Source organism: Trichosurus vulpecula, chromosome 5 (assembly GCF_011100635.1).
Source record: "Trichosurus vulpecula isolate mTriVul1 chromosome 5, mTriVul1.pri, whole genome shotgun sequence".
Taxonomy (NCBI): domain Eukaryota; kingdom Metazoa; phylum Chordata; class Mammalia; order Diprotodontia; family Phalangeridae; genus Trichosurus; species Trichosurus vulpecula.
In genome coordinates this window covers 168,119,838-168,142,138 of record NC_050577.1, presented here as the reverse complement: position 1 = coordinate 168,142,138, position 22,301 = coordinate 168,119,838, and the positions used below count along the sequence as shown (strand labels likewise).

General features: G+C 38.2%; 1 protein-coding gene across 1 annotated transcript in view; it reads left to right on the top strand.

The window, feature by feature from the left end:
* CDC123 (cell division cycle 123) overlaps positions 1 to 22,301 on the top strand; it is a 98,113-nt gene that overhangs the window by 5,889 nt on the left and 69,923 nt on the right. Inside the window, exons 2-4 of the mRNA XM_036762104.1 lie at positions 1,012 to 1,083; positions 10,196 to 10,253; positions 10,569 to 10,601. Coding sequence (XP_036617999.1) covers positions 1,012 to 1,083; positions 10,196 to 10,253; positions 10,569 to 10,601 — 163 coding nt within the window. The remainder of the gene's footprint in view (positions 1 to 1,011; positions 1,084 to 10,195; positions 10,254 to 10,568; positions 10,602 to 22,301) is intronic.

Here is a 22,301-nt window from a genome sequence, read left to right as displayed (position 1 = left end):
AGGATCAAGTGAGAATCTAGTTTTGCGATCAACTCAAGACCTTCCAAATAAATCAACATTATATTTTAGGACTCAGTGGCTTCTATATAAAAGTGTGCATGGGACAGGACAGTGAAAATAGCTTAGAAAATATGGCTCAGGATTAAGAAAAGAAAAAGGCTTGTATACATTAATTTGCAGGGAGCCAGATTTGGTGGTCATAATTTCAGTGCTGAGTTGCAGTTGTTTTGTTATTTGTTTTGTTGTTCTTTACACTTTGTTGTATTCATTCTTCCTAGGACTTTTTGAGTAGCTCAGGACTCATTATTAGTAGACTATCCACTAGGTAATGAATTTTTTCATTTCATTCATTCAGCATAATAATTAGTGACATTTGTTTTTTATTTTTTTTTTGCAGGGGGAGAGGCAGGGCAATTGGGGTTAAGTGACTTGCCCAAGGTCACACAGCTAGTAAGTGTGTCAAGTGTCTGAGGCCAAATTTGAACTCAGGTCCTCCTGACTCCAGGGTCAGTGCTCTACTCACTGAATTACTGACATTTATGTAGTATTTTAGGATTTACATAGAAAGTGTTTCACATTATCTTGTTTTATTTGTTAATGGCATCACACCCTTTGATAAGATTGTCATATATTGGTCACTCTTGTGCTGTTTCTGCTATGTATCAAATATCATATCTGTTGTACTTTGCAATTTCTTAGTCACACGAATATTATGTCCATGTGTATTGATATTTCTGGATTACTGCTTTCATAATTTTGTTTTTTTCTGCTTTAGGCAGTTGTGGTAATTAGAAGAATCCAATTTAGTTGAGGCAAGAAATGTTTATTTTCAAACTTCTCATGTTAGATATTTAAAATGCTCTCATATGTATCTTTAATATCTTTTGCTTCATTAAAAGTGAGGGGGATAGATAGTCCTCCAAATAACGAGGTTTGTGTTGTTTACCTAGTGCTTATTATACTTTGTCTTTCTAAATGATGCCTTCCCCCCTCCCCTTTTTTTTTTTAAAGTGTCATTCTTCCACTGCCTCAGAATGTGAAGGATTATTTACTTGATGATGGAACTCTGGTGGTCTCAGGAAGGTAAAGTATAGCTGAACATGCCTTTTTAAATTATCTTAAAATCTTAGAAAGAACTAAATCTTGACATCTTCTACTTCAAGATTTAACTTAACCTTGCTTCATTACTATTCTCTCACTGCTGTCTGTCACTGTTGGTTGTCTCCTCTCCTCCTAACAGCTGTTGCTTCTTCTCCTCTATTCTATTCTTCCTCTCATCAACTCTTAGGCAGCAGCTTTCATTAATAAGCTTTTATTATATTGAACAGTATATTTATCCCCTTTACTTTCTTAATTATTAGTTGTGTGACCTTGGTTCAGTTTCTCTATAAAATGAGGTTATTAGTACCTTACCAACCTGAATTTGTTGAAACCCTTTCAGGCTGGGTGACCTTAGATCGTATTGCCACTGTGTTGTAGCATCCTTCTGGTTTGAGTGAAGGGAAAATGTTACTCTCATTTCATACTTTGTCCTTTGTGATATATGGCATACAGAAGCAGGATGAGAGGTGGAGAATTAATTGATTTTGATAAAGATGCTAACGTTTCTAATATCTCAGAAATATATCAAAGTTAATTATTTCAAATAGAATTGGTTTCCCCCACATATTTGATGAATGGAAGGGAATATACATCTTAGTTGTATTTCTGTCTAATATCTTCAAACTCTTGACAACTTGAAAATGATTATAGCAAAACCTCATTAACTCTAGGAGGTAGGGTGAAGTTTTAGGGTGACAAGTAATTCTAATTTATAGGGTTTCTTTTTAAGAGTTTAATTTTATTATTCTCAAGCACAGTATGTGCTGTAAGCTAGGAAACAAAATGACTCAATAAATAAAATGAACATAAAAAAATGATATGCCAAAGTTGAAGGCATATTGAAAGAAGCCTTAATTTCTAAAGTCCTTGGAAAAGGTACTAATTTTATATTAGATTTCTTTTAAAAGAAAGAGACAGAAAATTAAGGTAAGAAATTATTTTAGAATTTTTTTACACAAAAAAGTCGCTTATACTAAAAATGTTAGTATGGTAAATGTTAAAATACAGTTTTTTTTTCACATTCTCTTCTGGGACACCTTTATTAATTTGGATCATACAAACTTTGAATTAGTGGTAATGCTTCACAAATGAGGTGTTCCAGAAGTTAATCAATTGAATGGTAGTTTCATAATTTTATTGTTGATTTTTACTAAGTAAGCTCTCCAGAATGCCCGTTATGTCAGTTTCCTAGGGGTAATTGACTTTTCCTTCAAATCCTATAGTTCTCCAAAATATTTTACTCGTTTCAGTAATATTTATCTAATCATTAAGATAATCTTTTATAAGGAGATAAAGTTTTGGCATACAGTTATACTCTGTTCATCAATCAGTACTAAGTTAAAAGGGCAAATAAAATCATTAAAATTGAGGATTTATTTATGCTTTTATGTTATTATTTATCTAATAAATGATGTAAAAAAAGCATTTATTAAATTCTGATTATGTGCCAATCATTATGTTAAGGATCAAGAATATAAATAGAAAAGTCCTTGCTCTCAAGGATCTTCCATTCTAACTGGGGGAGACAACACATGTAGGAGGTGTTAGATCCTGTTACAGGGTACCTGGCAAGGTCTGGGAGTTCTTAGGGTACCTTAGGGGAAGGTCAGATGGAGGCCCATGGATGTGTGTGGAGGGTAAAGCAAGAGGGAGGGAGCATAGTAAAGCCTGGTGGCCTCTAGGACATTGGTAGAGCAGATGGTATGTGAAGAGTGCAGAAACTGCATCTGTTAAAAATTTCAGTTACTGTATGTGAAAAATAAAATCCTTGTTACTAGGAATATAGAGTTTTAGGTACAAATAAGTAGAGGGCAGCTAAAGGATTGTATTTAATTAAGGTTCCTACTATCCTTGGGTAGCTTCTGGGTACAGCAGATACATGCTCTTAAGAGAGCCAGGTCATTCCCTTCCCCTGCCTCAGCCTGTTAGCACCTACATTCCAAAGGTAGACCTGTGGGCCCAGCAGGAGCTGCTACTCTGGGAGTCAAGATTTTCCTTTCCCCCATTTCCCCACTCTTTCTTTCTTTCTTTCTTTCTTTCTTTTTTTTTTATAAATTTATTTTTTATTTTTAGTTTACAACATTCAATTCCACAAATTTTTGGGTTCCAAATTTTCTCTCCCTCCCTCTTCCCTCCCCCGAAGATGGCATGTAATCCAGTGTAGGTTCTACATATACCTTCACATTGATCTTATTGTTAGTAGTCCAGTTGTAAAGAAGAATTTTAACCAATGGAATGAATCATGAGAAAGGAGGAACGAAACCAAAAAAGAAGTTAAAAAAAAGAGAGCAATGCCTTAATCTGCATTCAGACTCCGTAATTCTTTCTCTGCATGTGCACAGCTTTTTCCATCATGAGGCTTTTGGGGCTGTCTTTGAACCTGTATTGATGAGAGGAGTCAAGTTTATCAAAGTTAGTCCTTACAGGTACCATGTGTCTGTAATCATGTATAACGATCTCCTGGTTCTGCTCCCCTCACTCAGCATCAGTTCATATAAGTCTTTCCAAGTTGTAATGAAGTCTGTCTGTTCCTCATTTCTTACTGCACAATAGTATTCCATTACATTCATATACCACAGTTTGTTCAGCCATTCACCAATTGATAGGCTTTCCCTTGATTTCCAATTCTTTGCCACCACAAAAAGAGCTGCTATAAATATTTTAGTAGATACTGGTCTATTTCTCACTTGTGTGATCTCTTTGGGATACAACCCTAGAAGTGGTATTGCTGGGTCAAAGGATACGCACATTTTTATAGCCCTTTGGGCATGGTTCCAAATTGTTCTCCAGAATGGCTGGATCAGTTCACAACTCTACCAACAATGTAACAATTTTTCAATTTTCCCACATCCTCTCCAGCATTTATCATTTTCCTGTTTTGTCATGTTAGCCCATCTTTCAGGAGAGATATGGTACCTAAGAGTTATTTTGATTTGCATTTCTCTAATCAATAGTGATTTAGGGCATTTTTTTTCATATTTCTATAGCTATCTTTAATTTCTTCCTCTGAAAACTGCCTGTTCATATCCTTTCACCATTTCTCAGTTGGGGAATGACTTCTATTCCTATAAATTTGATTCAGTTCCCTATATATTTTAGATATGAGGCCTTTATCAGAGGCACTGATTGTAAAGATTCTTTCCTAATTTTCTGCTTCCCTCCTAATCTTTGCTGCATTGGCTCTGTTTGTACAAAAACTTTTCAATTTAACATAATTAAAATTATCCATTTTGCATTTTGTAACGTTTTCTATCTCTTGTTTGGTCATGAATTCTTCCCTTCTGCATAGATCTGACAGATAAACTATTCCTTGCTCTCCCAAACTGCTTATAGTATCAGTCTTTATTCCTACATCATGAACCCATTTTGACTTTATTTTGGTATATGGTGTAAGATATTGGTCTATGCCCAGTTTCTGCCATACTATTTTCCAGTTTTCCCAGCAGTTTTTGTGAGATAGTGAATTCTTAACCCAAAAGCTGGACTCTTTGGGTTTATCAAAGAGTAGATTGCTATAGTTGTTGACTACTGCGTCTTATGTGCCTAACCTATTCCACTGATCCACCATTTTGTTTGGTCTGACTAAATCTAATTTCTTCCATAATGCTGTTTAGTTTTTAACTAGTAAGTCCTTGTGTTGGTTTCTTTGTATTTGTTAAATATTAGGGCACTAAATAAATTTTCTCCTATATATTCGGCACCCAACCTGATCCACCCACACGTGATTTCACTATTTTTCAACCAGTACCAAACTGTGTTGATAATTACTGCTTTATGTATAGTCTGTGACCTGATACTGCTAGGCTCCCCTTGCTGTCCTTTGTTGCAACTGTTTTTTATTGTTTCCCTTGAGATTCTTGACCTTTTTTGCCTCCATATAAATTTCCTTAATTTTTTTAATAGTTCTTTAGAGTAATCCTTTGGTACTTTGGTATGGCATTGAATGAGAAAATTAATTTAGTTAGCATTTTCATTTTTATTATATTGACTCATCTTACCTATGAAAAATTAATATTGATAAAATAACTTAAATGTATTCCTTTTTTTTAGTTAAGATTTTTTATTTTTAGCTTATAACGCTCAGTTCCATATAATTTTGAGTTCCAGATTTTCTTGCCCCCCCGCACCCTCCTCCCCCCAAGAGAGCATGGAATCCAATCTGTCTTATTTCTTTAAACAGTGGTTTGAAATTATATTTGCATAGTTCTTGTTCGTATTTTGGAAGGTAGACTGTTAAGTATTTTATACATTCTGTAGTAATTTTAGATGGAAATGTAAAATGTCTTTCTATTCTTTCTCTTCTTGCTGGGTATTATTAGTTTTATATAGAAATGCTAATGATTTGTGTGAATTTATTTTATATCCTGCAAGTTTGCCAAAGTTATTGTCCTGATTTTTAAATTTATTGTGTAAAGATCTTTTAGTATTTCTTGTTTACACATGTTTATTACCTCAGTTTCTTTCTCTTGTTTTATTACCATACCCAGGATTTCTAGTAATATGTCAGACAGAAATGGTGACAAAGGGCATTCTTGTTTAATTTTATTGGAAAGGATTCAAACTTATTTCCATTACATATAATGGTAGTTCTTGTTTTGAGAAATATAGTACTTGTCATTAAAGATCCATTTATCCCTGTGTTTTCTAGTGTTTTTAATAGAAATGGGTATTGTATTTTGTCAAAAGATATTTCCATATCTATTGATATAATTATGATTTTTATTGTTTTTGTTATTAATATGGTTGATTAAATCTGTAGTTTTCCTAATATTAAACCTGATGTAAAGCTATAGTGTACAAAGCTGTAGTGTACAATTTTTGTAATGTGTTGTTTTAACCTCTTTACTAGTATTTTATTTAAAACTTTGCTTCTACATTCATTAGGGATATTAGTTTCCATTTTTCTTTTTCTCTTTTGACTCTCCCTTCCCCCTGTTCCAGTCTGACCAGCCTACCAGCTGCCCATATCCCAATGGACCCAGTAGGAGCTGACTGTGGAGAGCCCTTCCCCTTTCCCACCCTAACCCCATTGCCCCCAAGGTTACCCTGGCCCTCAGTTCTTATTAGGTGCTGAATCTGCTGCATGCTAATCCTTATCCTCACTCCCACGAAGATCAGCCAGAGACCTACCTTAGGCCTACTATTCCTCTTCTAGATCAGTGTTATGGATCAGTGGCATAGCTGTTCATACCACTTACAGGAGCAGGACGTCACCTTTCAGTAAGATAGGGGACCACTGGGCTTTACCACCTGCCTTGCTCTTGCTCCGTAAGATCTACCAGGCTTTACCATCTGCTCTGTTGATATGCCCTGCAGACCCATAGGTTTTGCCATTGAGCCTTGCCATCTGCTTTTCTGAACACACCTTAAGGTCCACCAGGCTTTCCCATTTGCCTTGAGGCCAAACTTTCTTATATTCATTGTCTCTACTAATTTAATTAGAATGCTAGTTCCTTAAGAACTGGGACTACCCCAATTTTCTATGTGCTCCCCCAGTGTTTAGCACATAGTAATTGTGCTTCTTATAAATGCTTATTCATTCATTCATTCATTCATGCACTAATGGTCTTACAGTGAATGGGTTTGTGAAATTCAGAGGGAGAGTTTTGAGGGTAGCCATCACAAATATAAAATAACTGTGAATGCATATCCCTTACTTTTTTCCACAATATTTCTTTTTGTTAAAGTATTTCTTTTTTGTACTTCCCACCTCCCACTAAAAAAAACAAACAACTTTTTGTAACAAATATGCATAGTGAAGCAAAACAAATTCCCATAGTGGCCCATATTACTTACTTTTGCTTGTTTGTAAGAGAAATTCAAGAAGAGTGGAAAAATAGGAGCATTTTTAGAAGGTAAAACCTTTAATCATTATTTCTACTTAGTTACAGTTCTCTCATTAACCTGCTATTAAAATCTATAGTGAATCATTTAATTAAATTATTTTCTTTTAGTGTAGATAGGGTATAGCTTTTATTATTTATACATTCGTCTAAGCTTCTTTGCCTAGTCTTCCATAGTCTTTCACAACCCAAATTAATTTTTTCAGCTTTAATCTACTATTGCTCACTTAGGCAAATCCTCCATTTCATTCGTTCAAACATAGTTTGTACTTTCTTGCTTACTTTGTTCATCTTGTTTTTCCCACCTTTTTTCCTTTCTAGATTCCATCCTTCAGAATCCAGTCTCTGGTGGCAGAGACAGGGAAGTCAGAAAGAAGAACAAAGTTTAGTGGAAAAGATTATTTTAGTTTTCAACATGTTGAGCTTGAGATGAGAGTGGGGCATTTAGGTGAAATTTTCTTATAGGCAGTCAGAAGCTTGTGAGAGAAGACAAGGGGTAAAAATGATTAAGATTTGGGAAGTTGTTGCAGTGTGGTGACAGCATGTCCACTGGGAATGGATCATCGAAGGAGAGGGCATAGAGACTAGAGGGAGGAGGCCCTTATTTTTTCTTTAACATGTGCACTTTCATTTCAACTGCTCTTAAGTCAGTGTTACAAAGTTCTTTCTCTCCCGCAAATATTGGCATCAATTTCATTGAACTTCCAGGGAGGCTGTAGAAAGGCTTCATTCACCTCTACATCGTAGGGGTAAGAAGGGAAAGGAAAGGACATCATTATGGCTCTAGTAAATTAAAAGAAAAAAAAGGAAGAAAAAAGCATTAAGGGGGAAGAGTCAAAAAGCTTTTTTTTTTTTTGGTTAGGATTACATAATTTAACGTGTGCAATATTATTACCTTTCTCCCTCGCTTTCCCTTATTGGGATTTATGTAATTAGCTTCTTTTATAGAGCAGAGAAGCCTTCCTGGGGCAAGGCTCTCCTTGTGACAATTCATTATACAATATTTGGAATGACTATTAAAAAACAAAAATAAATGTATAGTCAAGGTGCTGAAGATGCACTCTAGAGCTTTGGGGATGTCTGCCTCCAACATATTCAGACTGCTTATCACCTTCACTGTTCAAGTTTTAAAATCCTGAGTCAAGTGCAAAACAGCCAAATCCGTGCCATTTCTTCTCTCCTCTATTCCTTCCCCTCCCTCTTTCCCTCACCTATCCCTGTTTATGATATCCTCCTCTTTGAAAAAAAAAAGTCCATTTAAAAGCATCTGTGGTAGACGGTTTAGGGTGCAGATTCATCCTACTTTTGATTCACATCTCCTTGTTGATCCACATCTACTGGCAACACAGAGAAGGAGGCCAGAACAGAGCTTAAATCCAGACAGAATACATGCAGATATTTAACCTTGTCAACGTCACACTTCATCACTGAGTTGAAAACAATTTCATAGATACCAGAGGATTCCAAACCTAAGAAAGATGTTTGGAAAAGAGGATCTGGCCACCTGAACCTGTCCTTGCCACTGTTGATAATTTGACTATCATGGTGCGGATAGCTCTTTTCCAGAAAAGGGCTAGATGTAGCAATGACCATCTTTTGCTCAGAGTCTAGAGTAGTGTGGTGTAACCATTTGATGTGCACATAGTTTCCCTCTCAACTGTTGTAGTGACACTGTAGCCTCTCATGGTTAGCATTTTCATGAGGTATTCCATTAGTTCATGGTCAGCCGGATCCAGATGGAGGGTGGCTTGAGGAAGGGCGTAATTCTTGCAAATGGGTACAGTGTAGGGCATCACAATACCATTGGTATGACCAGAGACATAAGGGGATAGCACAGTGTATATAGCAAGATATACGGCTGGGATGTTGAAGGTCTTGAGCATGATCTGTGCCAACTTTTTTCCGTTAGCTTTTGGGTTTGGCAGGGAGGGGTAGCAGGTACTGTGAACATCATAGAGTGTTTTCCAGGGACCTCACAGTGCTTATTGTAGAGAGTTGGGTGCAAGATCTTCTCCATGTCATCCCAGTTGGTGACCAAACCATGTTGATTGGGCTACTTCATGTCCAAAATACCTCTTTTGTTCTGACCTCATCCCCCACAGAGCTGTCTTTTTAGCCCAGTCCCACTATTATATCCTGATGTCTAGGGTGGCCCTACAGTGGAGGGGAAGATAGTTTTGGGACTGCATCTCTACAAAGCTAGCTTTGCATATTCTGATCCTCTGTCTTCTTTGAGGGTAGTGTAATTAAGTTTAAACCTTTATTATAGAAAAAGACTCTAATGTCTGGAGTCCTGGGTGGAGTAGGAGTACAGGGGAGGAGAGTCTAATAAGTGCTAGGTGGAGGAGCTCACAGCTTATATAGCTCAAGGATAAAGTCTTGGAAAGCACCCCTGTAAAGAAGCTGGAGGAGGAAGAAGAGTGAAGGAAGAATACAAAGAAGTCATGGTATGAGGGGAACTAGGAGAGCGTGGTGTCTTAGAACCCCCAGAGAATGGAGACTATTAAAGGGACAACATGCAAAAAGAGAATTTGGAGGTTATTGGAGACCTTTTGAATGAGGAATTTCAATAGAGTGATAAGAATGGAATCCAAATTGCAAGGAAGTAAGGATTAAGTAGATAATTGTGAATATAGAACTTTGGTAGTGAAAGGGAGTAGAGCAATGAGGAAAGGCCTTTATAGCAAAGATTGTGTTTTTGGATCCTTCTCAATGCCTAGCATAATGCCCTGCATGTAGTTGATATTCAGTAGATATCTTTTGATTTGATTGCTAATAATATTAATTCTTTACTTTGCTAGCTATAACACAAACATATTTAAAAAGTGTTTCTTTAGAGTAGCATCATGTCATTCAGTTTATCTAACAAATATTTGTGAAGTGCTTTGTGTGTGCTAGATGCTGTGATAAATTCTGGGGAAACAAAGATCATAAAACCAAAGCAGCCTTTGCCTTCAAGGAGCTTACATTTTGTTGGAAGAAGTCATGCACATACAAGAAAGTACAAAATAGATACAAAGTCAATAAAATCATTCTAGGACAGGAACTATTCCTCCACATTCTATTCAGTTCTCAATATACTCTGTCCCAGTCATCTTGGTGCTGCTTTCCAGCCATAACTCCATCCAAGGAAAAATTCACCACTTTGGGCGAACTGAGCATTCTTCAGCTCAAGGCCAGCCACCTCTTCAGTAGGCATGAACAAAAGCCTTTTTGTTGTTGTCGTTCAATGTATGTGTTTAATCTCCTAGGGAAGATCCACCAACACATTCTCAACCAGACAGTGACAACGAGGGAGAAGAAGTTCAGGTTAGTACAAAATAATAGCAGTAGTTTTCTGTAATATGGGTGATTTCTGGAATTATATTGATAGTTCATAACTTTTTGATAAATGAAATAATAGATGTGAATTGCTATAGAAATATAGATTTTTACTGTATTATCTATGCTTTAAAATCAGTACTTGAAGTGAAAAGAGGAATTTCAACTAAAAATATTTTGGATGATGTGTCTAGGAACAAGCTGTTTCAGTTGCAGGTATAATTTTGAGGTAGCAGCCTTGTATTTTGAAAGCCAAATACTTTATTCAGATTAGTTTCTTTTATTCTTTCTTTTTCTATTCAGTGGTCAGATGATGAGAATACAACAACACTTACGGTAAGCCAATTTTCCAAGAATTAATTTTCGAAGTTTCAGAAGCCTAGCAATATTTTATTTTTTCATCAGATATTTATTGAGCACCTAGTATGTGCAAGGTCCTAGGAGAAATATCAGCATAAGAACTATTTTATTGTTCTTTTGTTACAATGTACATTGCTTTCCTACTATTTGAAAAGGTTTTAACTAAGCTGTTTTTGAATTCCTAGTCACTTGTAATACCAGCTTTTCAGCAGCATAAAAATTCCTAAATTGGAATCTTAAAATTTTTTTTTCCAAGGGCTTGTTTCTCTTTGTGATTTATCATTTCATCGAACAGATTTCTAAAGTCTTTCAAAGTTGTTTTTCTCTACAATGTTGTTGTCATTATGTGCTTAGCTCTACTCACTTCATTCTGCATCAGTTCATAAAAGTCTTCCCAGTTTCTTCTGTAACTATCCATTTTGTCGTCTTTTTTAAGTAAGTTTTTATTGGTTTATTTTGTATTTTACATCACCATAGTAATCTCTGATATCCCTCCCAGAGAGATACTCCATATAACAGATCATATTTTTTCTAAGACAAAGGGAGAGGAACAAGATCAGCCTAACTAATTAATAAATCAAAAATGTCTGAAGATGTGTTTAATGTATGATATTTGTGAACCTCTCACCTCAGCAAAGGGGCAGGATGGAATCATCTTCTCACATCTGCTTCTAAGTCATGCTTATTCTTTATAATTCTGTGACAGTCACAGTTTTTTGGGGGGCAGGGTTTTTCTTTCCATTTACGTTGTTGTCTTCTTGGCTCTGCTTGCTTCTCTCTGCGTCGGTTTGGGTAGCTCTTTCCCTCTAGCTAGTTATCACATCCATCATTTCTCACAGCATGGTAATCCATTACATGCATATATCACATTTTGTTTAGCCATTCCCTAGTTGATGTGTCTAACTTTGTTTCCAATTCTTTGCTATAACAAAAAGTGCTGTTATAAATATCCTAGTTTATAGGGGAACTTTCTCCTTTTCAGTGTCCTCTTTGGGGTAGAAACCTAGTAATATAACCTCTTGGTCAGAGGATATGGGTATTTTAACCATTTTATTTGCATAAATCCAAATTGCTTTCAGGAATGATTGTATTGATTCACTGCTACATCAGTGAGGTACTAATAGTATACTTGTCTTCCGATAACCCTCCAACATTGAATATTCCCATATTTTGTAATCTTTGTCAGTTTGCAGTATGTGAGGTGAAATCTCAGGGTGGTTTTGATTTTTCTTATTAGTGATTTCTTTCTTGTGGTTGTTTATTGTTTGCCAGTCTTGTGAGAACTTTTTGTTCGTATTCTTATCATTGGGGAATGGCTTTTGGACTTATATATGTATTTGTTAATTCTTTCTATATCTTGGATACCAAACCCTCATCAGAGAAATTTGATACAAAGACTTTTCCCATTCCACTACTTCCCTCTTAGGTACATTGATTTTGTTCTTGCAGAAACTTTTTAGTTTTGTGTAGTCAAAGTTATCTGTTATCTTTTATAATCGTCCCTATCTCTTGTTTGATTAAGATCTCCCATCTGTAGCTGTGAGAATACTTCTTTTCTAATTTTTTTATAGTATAATTGAATATATTGTGGAATATGACATAAGATATTGATCTTAGCCTCGTTTCTGCTGGAATGCTTTCCAGTTCTCCCAGTAGTTTTTATCAAACAGGGAGTTCTTTTCTAAGTAATTTATGTTTTCTGAGTTATCGAACACTGGGCTATTGAGTGACATTGTTTCTGATTCTCTAATTTCTAGTCTGTTCCATTGACTTACCTCTTGTTTTTTAAACAGTACCACATGATTTTGATGAATACTACTTTATAATATAGTTTGAGGTCTAAAAGTATTATTTTAGCTCTTTTCTTTTTCAAAATAAATTTTGTTATTATTGTATCAAATTCTATAAAATATACCTTTCATAATTTGGTATGGAATTGGTGTAGCATTATAAGTGTAACATCATTTTTTTCTAGCACAGTAATATTCTGGTACAGTCATATACTACAGTTTGTTTAGCTTTTCCTCACTAGGTAGGCACTCCCTTAGTTTTCAGCTCTGGGCTACTATGAAAGTAACTGCTATAGATATTTTTGTGCATATAGATCCCTTCAGTCTGTCTTTGGTTTCTTTGGAGTATAAAACCTAATAGTGGTATAGCTGAGTTAAAAAGGTGTGTACAGTTTGGTAACTTTGTAGCATGGTTCCAAATTGCTTAACAGAATGGCTGGACCAATTCATAGTTCCACCAACAATGCATTAATGTGCCTAGATGCTGACCATATATATTCCTCTTCCTAATCTCTCTGATTTGAGAGTTGATGTGGTAGAGTAGAAAGAGCACTGCATTTGGAAATTTTGGTAGGAAGGTATAAATATTGTAAACCTGAATCAATATCAGATGTTAGTAATTTTTGTTATTACTTTTACCTTTCTGGTTTGTTGGCTTTTAATCTGTGGACTTTTTTTGTGTCTCATTGTTCTCTGGACATAATCCTTTCATTCAGGCTTGTTGACTCTACTTGCCCTGTTAATCAGCCAGTAATGATTAGCTTGTCCCAAGTTCCTTCTTTAATACTGTTGAAAACAAACACATAATATTTTGCCAAGATGGTGTCTCTCTAGTGGAAGATTAGGCGACTGTATGCCTAGAGCATTGCACCCTAGGAACAAATGAGGCAAACAGAAAGACACTTGCCACCATGAGAAAGCTTTAAGGCTTTCCAGGAAATTAACAAATAGCTTCAGAAGATGCAGTTGGCCACAATCTCTAAGCTCTAGGGCAGATATCCTAGATCAGTACATTGGGCCAAGGGAGGACCTCCCAGGGTTTTTTATACAAATAGAAGTGCTTTTGTGGATCTTTGCCCCTAGCAGTTTTCCACATCTAAACAGGCATTTTGGTGTCGTGTATGATGAGACAGGCTGTCTAATGGGTCCTACCTCACAAGGAATAGCGTCTCGTTCACTAATATGGAGGGGTTCCTCCAGGAACTGAAGGAAATTTGAAACAATCAGCCACAAAATTAAATGGCTTAGGAAAAATCAAGAGATAAGAAACTTGATCCAAGATTTACTTCCTAATATACTTACCCTGGTTGAATGATTTTTAGAAGATTTTTGCCAGACTTTTTATAGATGAGAGAAACTGGGTAAAGATAGCCATGAACTTACCAACATTCATCTGGAAGTGAATCCTTATAAAGTCTTACTCCCAGCCAGTCTACTGTGTTCCTTGCAGCACTACTCAGTGCCTACAGTCAGTAGCAAAATATTCTAGACAGAGGTCTCATGGCAAGGAGCTAGGTGCTATACTCAGAGTTAGGAAGAACTAAGTTTGAGTCCTGCCTCAAACAGCCTCAAGCTGTTTGATCCTAGGCAAGTCACGTAACCTTTATGTGCCTCAGTGTCCTCATCTGTAAAATGAGGAAGTCATACTAGATGACCTTTAATGTCCCTTCCAGCTCTAAATCTGTCATCCTGTAATTCATACCCAAGGGGCCAATGAAGTCTGGAGCACCCTAAGCCTAGCCCAGCCCAACCGAACCCAATTGTATAGTCCTTAAGTATAACCGAAGAGTAGTGTGAAGTTTTTGAAATTTTTGCCTCTTTGTTCCTTCAGAGGACAGAGTCACCAGAAGACTAGCTTACCTATATCCATGAGCAAGAGGAGATTAATAGAATATATTCCTTGCCCAAATCCCAGCCAGTTTTTTCCTGTGCCCCTTCCCCCCAGTTGATTTTGGTCCATGTGATAAACTAGCCTCAGACATAAATTTCATGGACCACCTCACTCACCTCGCTCTCCTCACCCTCTCACTAATCATGGGTAGTTAAGGCTGTTGTCTGAGAAATTCCTCTTAATAATGCATCTTATCCTGGCCCTTAAATTTGAACTTCCCTACCTTTGGGCATTTCAGGTTCTAGGGTTGATGGATTCTTGGCCCTCCGGGAAATTTTACAGTTTAGGTTCACAATTAGAAGGAAATAGGCAGTTGAAGTGATTGAAGGATATCAACATTTTCATGTTCAGCAACCCATTTGAGACCAAATTTTAGGTCTGCACAGGGAGAATATTGTGAGTTTGTTAGCTCTTAATAGTAGTTGCTTGGCTGGTTTTGCATAATCCAGATGTTTTGCGTGTCCTGTAGAGGGTCACATTCTGGTCACTACACTACTGTGGAAGCATTGCTGGGAATAAGAATATGTTTCATCTAGGCATGGCTCTTTGCCAGACCTTCCTTCTGATACTAGAAATATAGGCATATATTTAGCTCATTTGAAATAGATATTACCAAACATATTGACCTTACAGTTGTACCAGTGAGCTAGTTCTAGGGGCATTAGTTCTGGTTGGCTTTATATGCAAAACTCATTTACCAGGGCCATATATATTTATGACTCTGTAGAACAATTGTCAGAAGAGATTTATCCCACTTTCCATCTCTCCTGTCATGTCACTGGTTCTCCTTAGAAGAAGACTGTCATAATCACAGGACCTTGAGTTCCAAAACCATTCAGAATTCATTTATCGTTTTCCTGACACTTAGCTTTCTAGACTAGTTGTTTTTCTGGTGATGATACCTGCCAAATCTAACTTTAGGGGACATCCAATTGGATCTGGACATGACAAGATAATCAGTAGGAAATGGTATTCCAAATCTCGTATAGCCTATGTAAATACCAGCTCCTGCCATTCAGCTTATATAAAACTCCACTGTCTTTCAGAGCTTCATAAATTCCATCTTCTAAGAAAGGTTGAACCTGTGGTATGGTGGTTCATCGTGAGTTGGTCGGCCTTATTCCCTATCATATCCATATTAGTCAGTTAATAAATGTTTATAAATCACCTACTATGGAATACCATGGGGGCGGAGCCAAGATGGCAGCTGGAAAGCAGGGACTAACATGAGCTCCCCGCCGAGTCCCTCCAAAAACCTATAAAAAATGGCTCTGAACCAATTCTAGACCTGCAGAACCCACAAAAGAGCAGAAGGAAGCAGGGCTCCAGCCCAGGACAGCCTGGATGGTCTCTGGGTGAGGTCTATCCCACACGGAGCTGGGAGCTGGGAGTGGAGCAGAGCAGAGCCCAGCATGAGCGGTGCGGACCAACCAGACCAGGAGCCGGGTGGAGCGGGCCCTAGCGCCCTGAATCAGTGAGCTGCAGCAGTTACAAGACTTCTCAACCCACAAACACCAAAGACAGTGGAGAAGGTTAGTGGGAAAAGCTGCGGGAGTGGAAGGAGTTCACCATTTGGCCACCGCCCCCGGGGCAGTGGAGGTGGGGCAGCTACAGCTGCAATTGCTTCTGGCCCCAGGCCCACCTGGTGGGAGGAATTAAGTGGCGGATCAGAGCAGGAGTGCACAGGCTGCTGAAGATCTAAGTCCAGTCTGGGTTGGGGGTTCTTGGGGAAGGAGGAGTGCTGGTGTGGAAGAGCTGGCACATCCCCCCCGAACGTGGAACATAGAACTCTTTAGTCTACAAGCAGTCATACCCCACTGAAAAACTCAAGGGTCAAGTTAGTTGGTTGGGAATATGGCTAGGCAGCGAAAATGCACCCATATTCAGTCTCAGACTTTGCATTCTTTCTTTGCTGACAAAGAAGACCAAAACACACAGCCTAAAGAAGTCAACAAAGTGCAAGAGCCTACACCAAAAGCCTCCAAGAAAAACATGAACTGGTCTTAGGCCATGGAAGACCTCAAAAAGGATTTGGAAAAGCAAGTTAGAGAAGTAGAGGAAAAATTGGGACAAGAAATGAGAAGGATGTGAGAAAACCATGAAAAATAAGTCAATGACTTGCAAAAGGAGACCCAAAAAAATACTGAAAAATACACTGAAGAAAACAACACCTTAAAAAATAGACTAACTCAAATGGCAAAAGAGCTCCAAAAAGCCAAGGAGGAGAAGAATGCCTTGAAAGGCAGAATTAGACAAATGGAAAAGGAGGTCCAAAAGACCACTGAAGAAAATACTACCTTAAAAATTAGATTGGAACAAGTGGAAGCTAGTGACTTGATGAGAAATCAAGATATTATAAAACAGAACCAAAGGAATGAAAAGATGGAAGACAATGTGAAATATCTCATTGGAAAAACCACTGACCTGGAAAATAGATCCAGGAGAGATAATTTAAAAATTATTGGACTACCTGAAAGCCATGATCAAAAAAAGAGTCTAGATATCATCTTTCAAGAAATTATCAAGGAGAACTGCCCTGATATTCTAGAGCCACAGGGCAAAATAGAAATTGAAAGAATCCATCGATCACCTCCTCAAATAGATCCCAAAAAGAAATCTCCTAGGAATATTGTCGCCAAATTCCAGAGCTCCCAGATCAAGGAGAAAATACTGCAAGCAGCCAGAAAGAAACAATTTGAGTATTGTGGAAACCCAATCAGAATAACCCAAGATCTGGCAGCTTCTACATTAAGAGATCGAAGGGCTTGGAATATGATATTCCGGAGGTCAATGGAGCTGGGATTAAAACCTAGAATCACCTACCCAGCAAAACTGAGTATCATGCTCCAAGGCAAAATATGGATTTTCAATAAAATAGAGGACTTTCAAGCTTTCTCAGTGAAAAGACCAGAGCTGAATAGAAAATTTGACTTTCAAACACAAGAATCAAGAGAAGCTTGAAAAGGTAAATAAGAAAAAGAACAAGAAAAAGAAATTGCAAGGGACTTCCTAAAGTTGAACTGTTTTGTTTACATTTCTACATGGAAAGATGACGTGTATGATTCATGAGACCTCAGTATTAGGGTAGCTGAAGGGAATATGCATATATATATATGTTTATGTATATATATATAAGTGAATGTGTATGTATGTATATATGTATGTGTATATATATATATATATATATATAGAGAGAGAGAGAGAGAGAGAGAGAGAGAGAGATAGAGAGAGAGAGAGAGGACACAGGGTGAGTTGAAGATGAAGGGAAGATATCTAAAAGAAATAAAATCAAATTAAGGCATGAGAGAGGAATATATTGAGAGAAGGAGATAGGGAGAGATAGAATGGGGTGGATTATCTCTCATAAAGGTGGCAAGAGGAAGCAGTTCTGTGGGAGGAGGGAAGAGGGCAGGTGAGGGGGGAATGAGTGAATCTTGCTCTCATCAAATTCGGCCTGAGGAGGGAATACCATACATACTCAATTGGGTATCTTACCCCACAGGAAAGAAGAGGGAAGAAGATTAAAAAAAAGGGGGGGATGATGGAGGGGAGGGCAGATGGGGGGAGGAGGTAATCAAAAACAAACACTTTGGAAAGGGGACAGGGTCAAGGGAGAAAATTCAATAAAGGGGGATGGGTTGGGAAGGAACAAAATATAGTTAGTGTTACACAACATGAGTATTGTGGAAGGGTTATACATATTGATACACATGTGGCCTATGTTGAATTGCTTGACTTAGGGTGAGGAGGGAAGAGGGGAGAGAATTTGGAACTCAAAGTTTCAAAAACAGATGTTCAAAAACAAAAAAAAAAGTTTTTGCATGCAACTAGAAAATAAGATACATAGGCAATGGGGCGTAGAAGTTTATCTTGCCCTACAAGAAAGGAAGGGAAAAGGGGATGGGAAGGGAGTGGGATGACCGAAGGGAGGGCTGACTGGGGAACAGGGCAACCAGAATATACGGCATCTTGGAGTGGTGGGGAGGGTAGAAATGGGGAGAAAATTTGTAATTCAAACTCTTGTGAAAATCAATGCTGAAAACTAAATATGTTAAATAAATAAATTTAAAATAAAAAAAAATAAATCACCTACTATGTGCCAGGCACTGTGCTGAGAGTATAAAATGTGAAAAAGATAGGCCGTGCCCTCAAGGAGTTTAGAGTTTAATGGAGCAAAACAAAATAGAAAAGGAAGTTGAAAATGGTGTGGGGAGAAAGCACATGGACATGGAGACATAGTGGAGAAGTCAAAGGAGTGCAACCAGATGGCAAATGAACGGGGGAAAATGTTGACATGGCTGTCCTGTGCCCCCTCCTTAGATGAAGGTTTTGGAGCTGTTGCTCTGCCCTCTAGTCAGAGGGGCAGAGGGTACTGATGAGGGGTGAGGACCAAAGCTAATTGATCTTGGCAAGATGAGGTTTCTAGGTGTATATATGGTGGAAAATCAAAGGAATGTTGTTCGTGGGAAATGAAGAAATGGCTATCCTGGGCCCCCTCCTTAAGTGGAAGTTTTAGCATTAGTACTGTTGGCAGAAGTGCACATCCAGACCTGATGTGGAAAGAGTCACAGGGCCTAGGTTCAAATCCTACTCCTTAATATTTGCGTGATCTTGGAGAAAGCAATTTGACTTCTCTGTGACTCAGTTTCATCATCTGCCAAATGCAAGAGTTAGGCGAAATGATGCTTAATGTCTTTTCCAGCTCTAATCGTATGATCATATGAATTGCTGGAACATGTAGGCCAGGGCTTCTTAAACTTTTTCCACTTGCAACCCCTTCAGCAGTTATTAAACTGTGGGTTGTGACCCTATGTTAAATAGGCATGTTAATTAGTATGTGTTACTAAGGTCTTTTGGTTCAAAGTGGCAGAATTGTATGCTCCTGTTTGATCTGCGTTTTCTGCCTTGGTTATTCCTCTCCTGGCTGGGCTGGGGCCTGGAAATGTCACCTTGCTCTGAGTTTGGGGTCCAAGTCCAAGTTCCAACTTTTGAACTTTCTCCTTTTTCAGTACACTGCTTAGGGCCTTGCCTCCTGAAAAAGGCAATATCACTTCTGAGCAGTGCTCAGGTTCCTTTCTTATACTGTCCTAGATTAGGTAGTACGTGACAAAGCTGCCAGTAAACTCCTGTCCCCATTGTAGTACTTCTGTATGGACCTGTAGGTATCCTAGTATGGATCTAGAACCTCCTTTTGTTCTCGTGCACAGTCTCTCCCTGGGTGCCAGAGTGCTCTGTGTGCTGATGAGTGCTCCTGCCCTGACTTTGTTCCTCAGTGCCTGCTGATCTCTCTGTCTCACTGTGCCAACTTGGCCAGTCAAAGAACTCAGCGATTTTTTTTCTGGATTTCTCCATCAGGATATGGTGTGGTATATTTTATAGATTGTGAGAGCTCAGCTGCATTACTTTTCTCTTTGTTATTTTGGCTCTGACCCCTTAGCTTCCTTTCAGAGCTCAAATCAAATGCCTTCTGCTACACGAAGCATTTCCTGATTCCTCAGCTGCTAGTGTTCCCCCCAAGATTATCTCATATTTACTTAGCATTTATTTGATAAAGTCTTGTATGTATAGACATATCTGTGTACGTGTTGTTTCCAAGATAGAATGTTAGTTCCTTGAGGACTAGAGCTTTTTATTTTTGTCTTTTTAGCTTTAGCACCTAGTGCAGTGCCTAGGGCATGTGGTAGATACTTTATAAAAGTTTGTGGATTGATTGATTTACCAAGCCAGTGTCTTTCTGACAAAGTAAACCTGCAGAATTTTGTTGGTATTTTATGAGTAACATTCCTCCAGGGCTATTCCCCTGGCTTTCACTCTCACTTTCCAGTTGGGTCCCTAAAGAGTGACTACCATTTTTCTAGGTTCTAAAGATTTCCTGTGGGGTTTGCCTTTCTAACCTCATGAGTCCCCATTCCTGTGCTTCCCATCAGTAATCATCAGAGAGACATACTTAACTCTTAGCAAATACTTTTGCTGAGGTGGCATAATAAGAATAGTAACTACAAAGCATTTTCTTCATAACTTGTGAACTCTTCCACCAACAAATCTAGTGTCTGTGGGAAGAGTGTACATAATATTAGAGTAATGGAGGCACACATGTAGGGAACACATGACCAAAGAATTCACAACTCTGGGACTGGGGGACAGGGGTCTTGGGAGCCCTTTTTACTTCTACATGGAATCCTTATAAAATTCCTTCTATGTGTGGCATATCTTCTGAATAGGTTGCTCCAGGGACTCCCAGGGTCTTCCCTCTACAGCATGAATCTCGGTTGTCAGGGTTAGCTCTCTCTTGAATATATAACTAGCTCTCTTTTCTGTTGCCAGAGGTCCTACTTGAAGCTTCTTCTCTAGAATGACTGTCTACAACCATGTCTAAATGTAGTGTGAGTCTATTGCCTTGACCTTGCCTCAAATTCTCTTGAATTGACTATCCAGTTACTCGATGGGATGGCTCAGTCAGGTGAGTAACTCTTGCTAGATGTTATGTGGAGAGGAGTGATTAGGGAAGAGAAGCCTTCTATTCCCCAAGCTCCTGGCTTGCACTCACTAGCATTCCTTCCAGGGCTTAGCTATTTAAAGGTCCTGGGGTGTGGCCCATTTTTAGTCTAACTAAAGGAGTTATTCCCTTCTGACTCATCGAGAAAGGTGTTCAGACTTTGTAAAGGAGTCACCCCTTGTTAAAACCTTGTTAACACATTAACACCCCATTTCCTCTATTAAAACACTTTTCTTTCTAGTCACTGCCCCCCTCCCATGTATTTTTAAAAAAAAATTTAAGGGCACAGATCACTTCAAGATATCATTTACTTGTTATATATAAAATGAATAAATGTACAGACAGTTCTCTTTGTGTAAATTTGCACTATGTAAATTTGACTTTACATAAAGAATTCTGAAAGAAATTTGTATTCCCCCAAAACACCTATATTAACTTTACTGTATAGTACTTGGCTCTTTCTCTGCTCCTGCCCCTTAGCTCAGCACTCTGCATCCTTCCATTCCCCTACCAAAGAATCCCCCCAAATAAAAGCAGAAGAGTAGATGCTTGGAGAGACTGCCACTGGCACCTGGCTAGATTGGGGGTTTGGCTTGAGACCTCCAGAGTTGAGGGAGACCCTTAACCTCCTTAGCTCACCTGCCTGCCTGCTCCTTGCATCTAGCCTTGCCTGTCTGTCCTTGGCTACTAGGAGTCCACGGAGCAACCTATTCAGCCCCTGTGTGTGACCTGACCTCAATTGTCTGTGTCTGTTTCTGTCCCCCATTGGTTTGCCCCTGTTTTCTTCTTGTTCTAACAAGGCCCCCACGTGGCTTGCCTGGCCCTCACATGTTCCTCCTCCTGCTCTTGCTTCTCTGTCCCTGGTCTCCCACATGTCCCTGAACCATGTGCCAGCTCCCTCCTTCCCTTGTTCATGCTCCTTTTCCTACATTCTTCTCTCCCTTCCTTCCCTACATCCTCAGGCAAATTCACATTAGGTTAAAAAAAAAAGGTATTCCACTAGAGGTCTGCAGAACAGCCTACTTAATAAAGTGAGAACTATTTGTAATCCCCTAGTAAGTTTGTGATTTAAAGTTCTAACCTTCATTTAAGACAAATGAAAAACCACAGTCATGTATAAAATATATAAAATCTACACAAAAGAGATACTGATTTGGTGAATATAAAATAGTGTCAGAATCAAAAATTATCAGAAGATCCTTTTGTAGACCAAATTGCCATATTTGAAAATAATCCCTAAACATATTTAAGTAATATATACAATATATAGTTGCCAGAATTGTTGGACATAATAATAAACCAACAGTTTTTCCATTAGAATGTGCTGTTGATAAGCCCCATATTGGCTTTGGAGAGGGAAGGTGATTGCTTTTTAAAAATCCAGTTGGTCAGTCAGTCAACAAGCATTTATTACATGTTTACTAAGTACCAGGCACTGTGCTAAGCTCTAGGGATCCAAAGAAAGGCAAATCTAGATCTTGCCTTCGAGGAGTTCATGT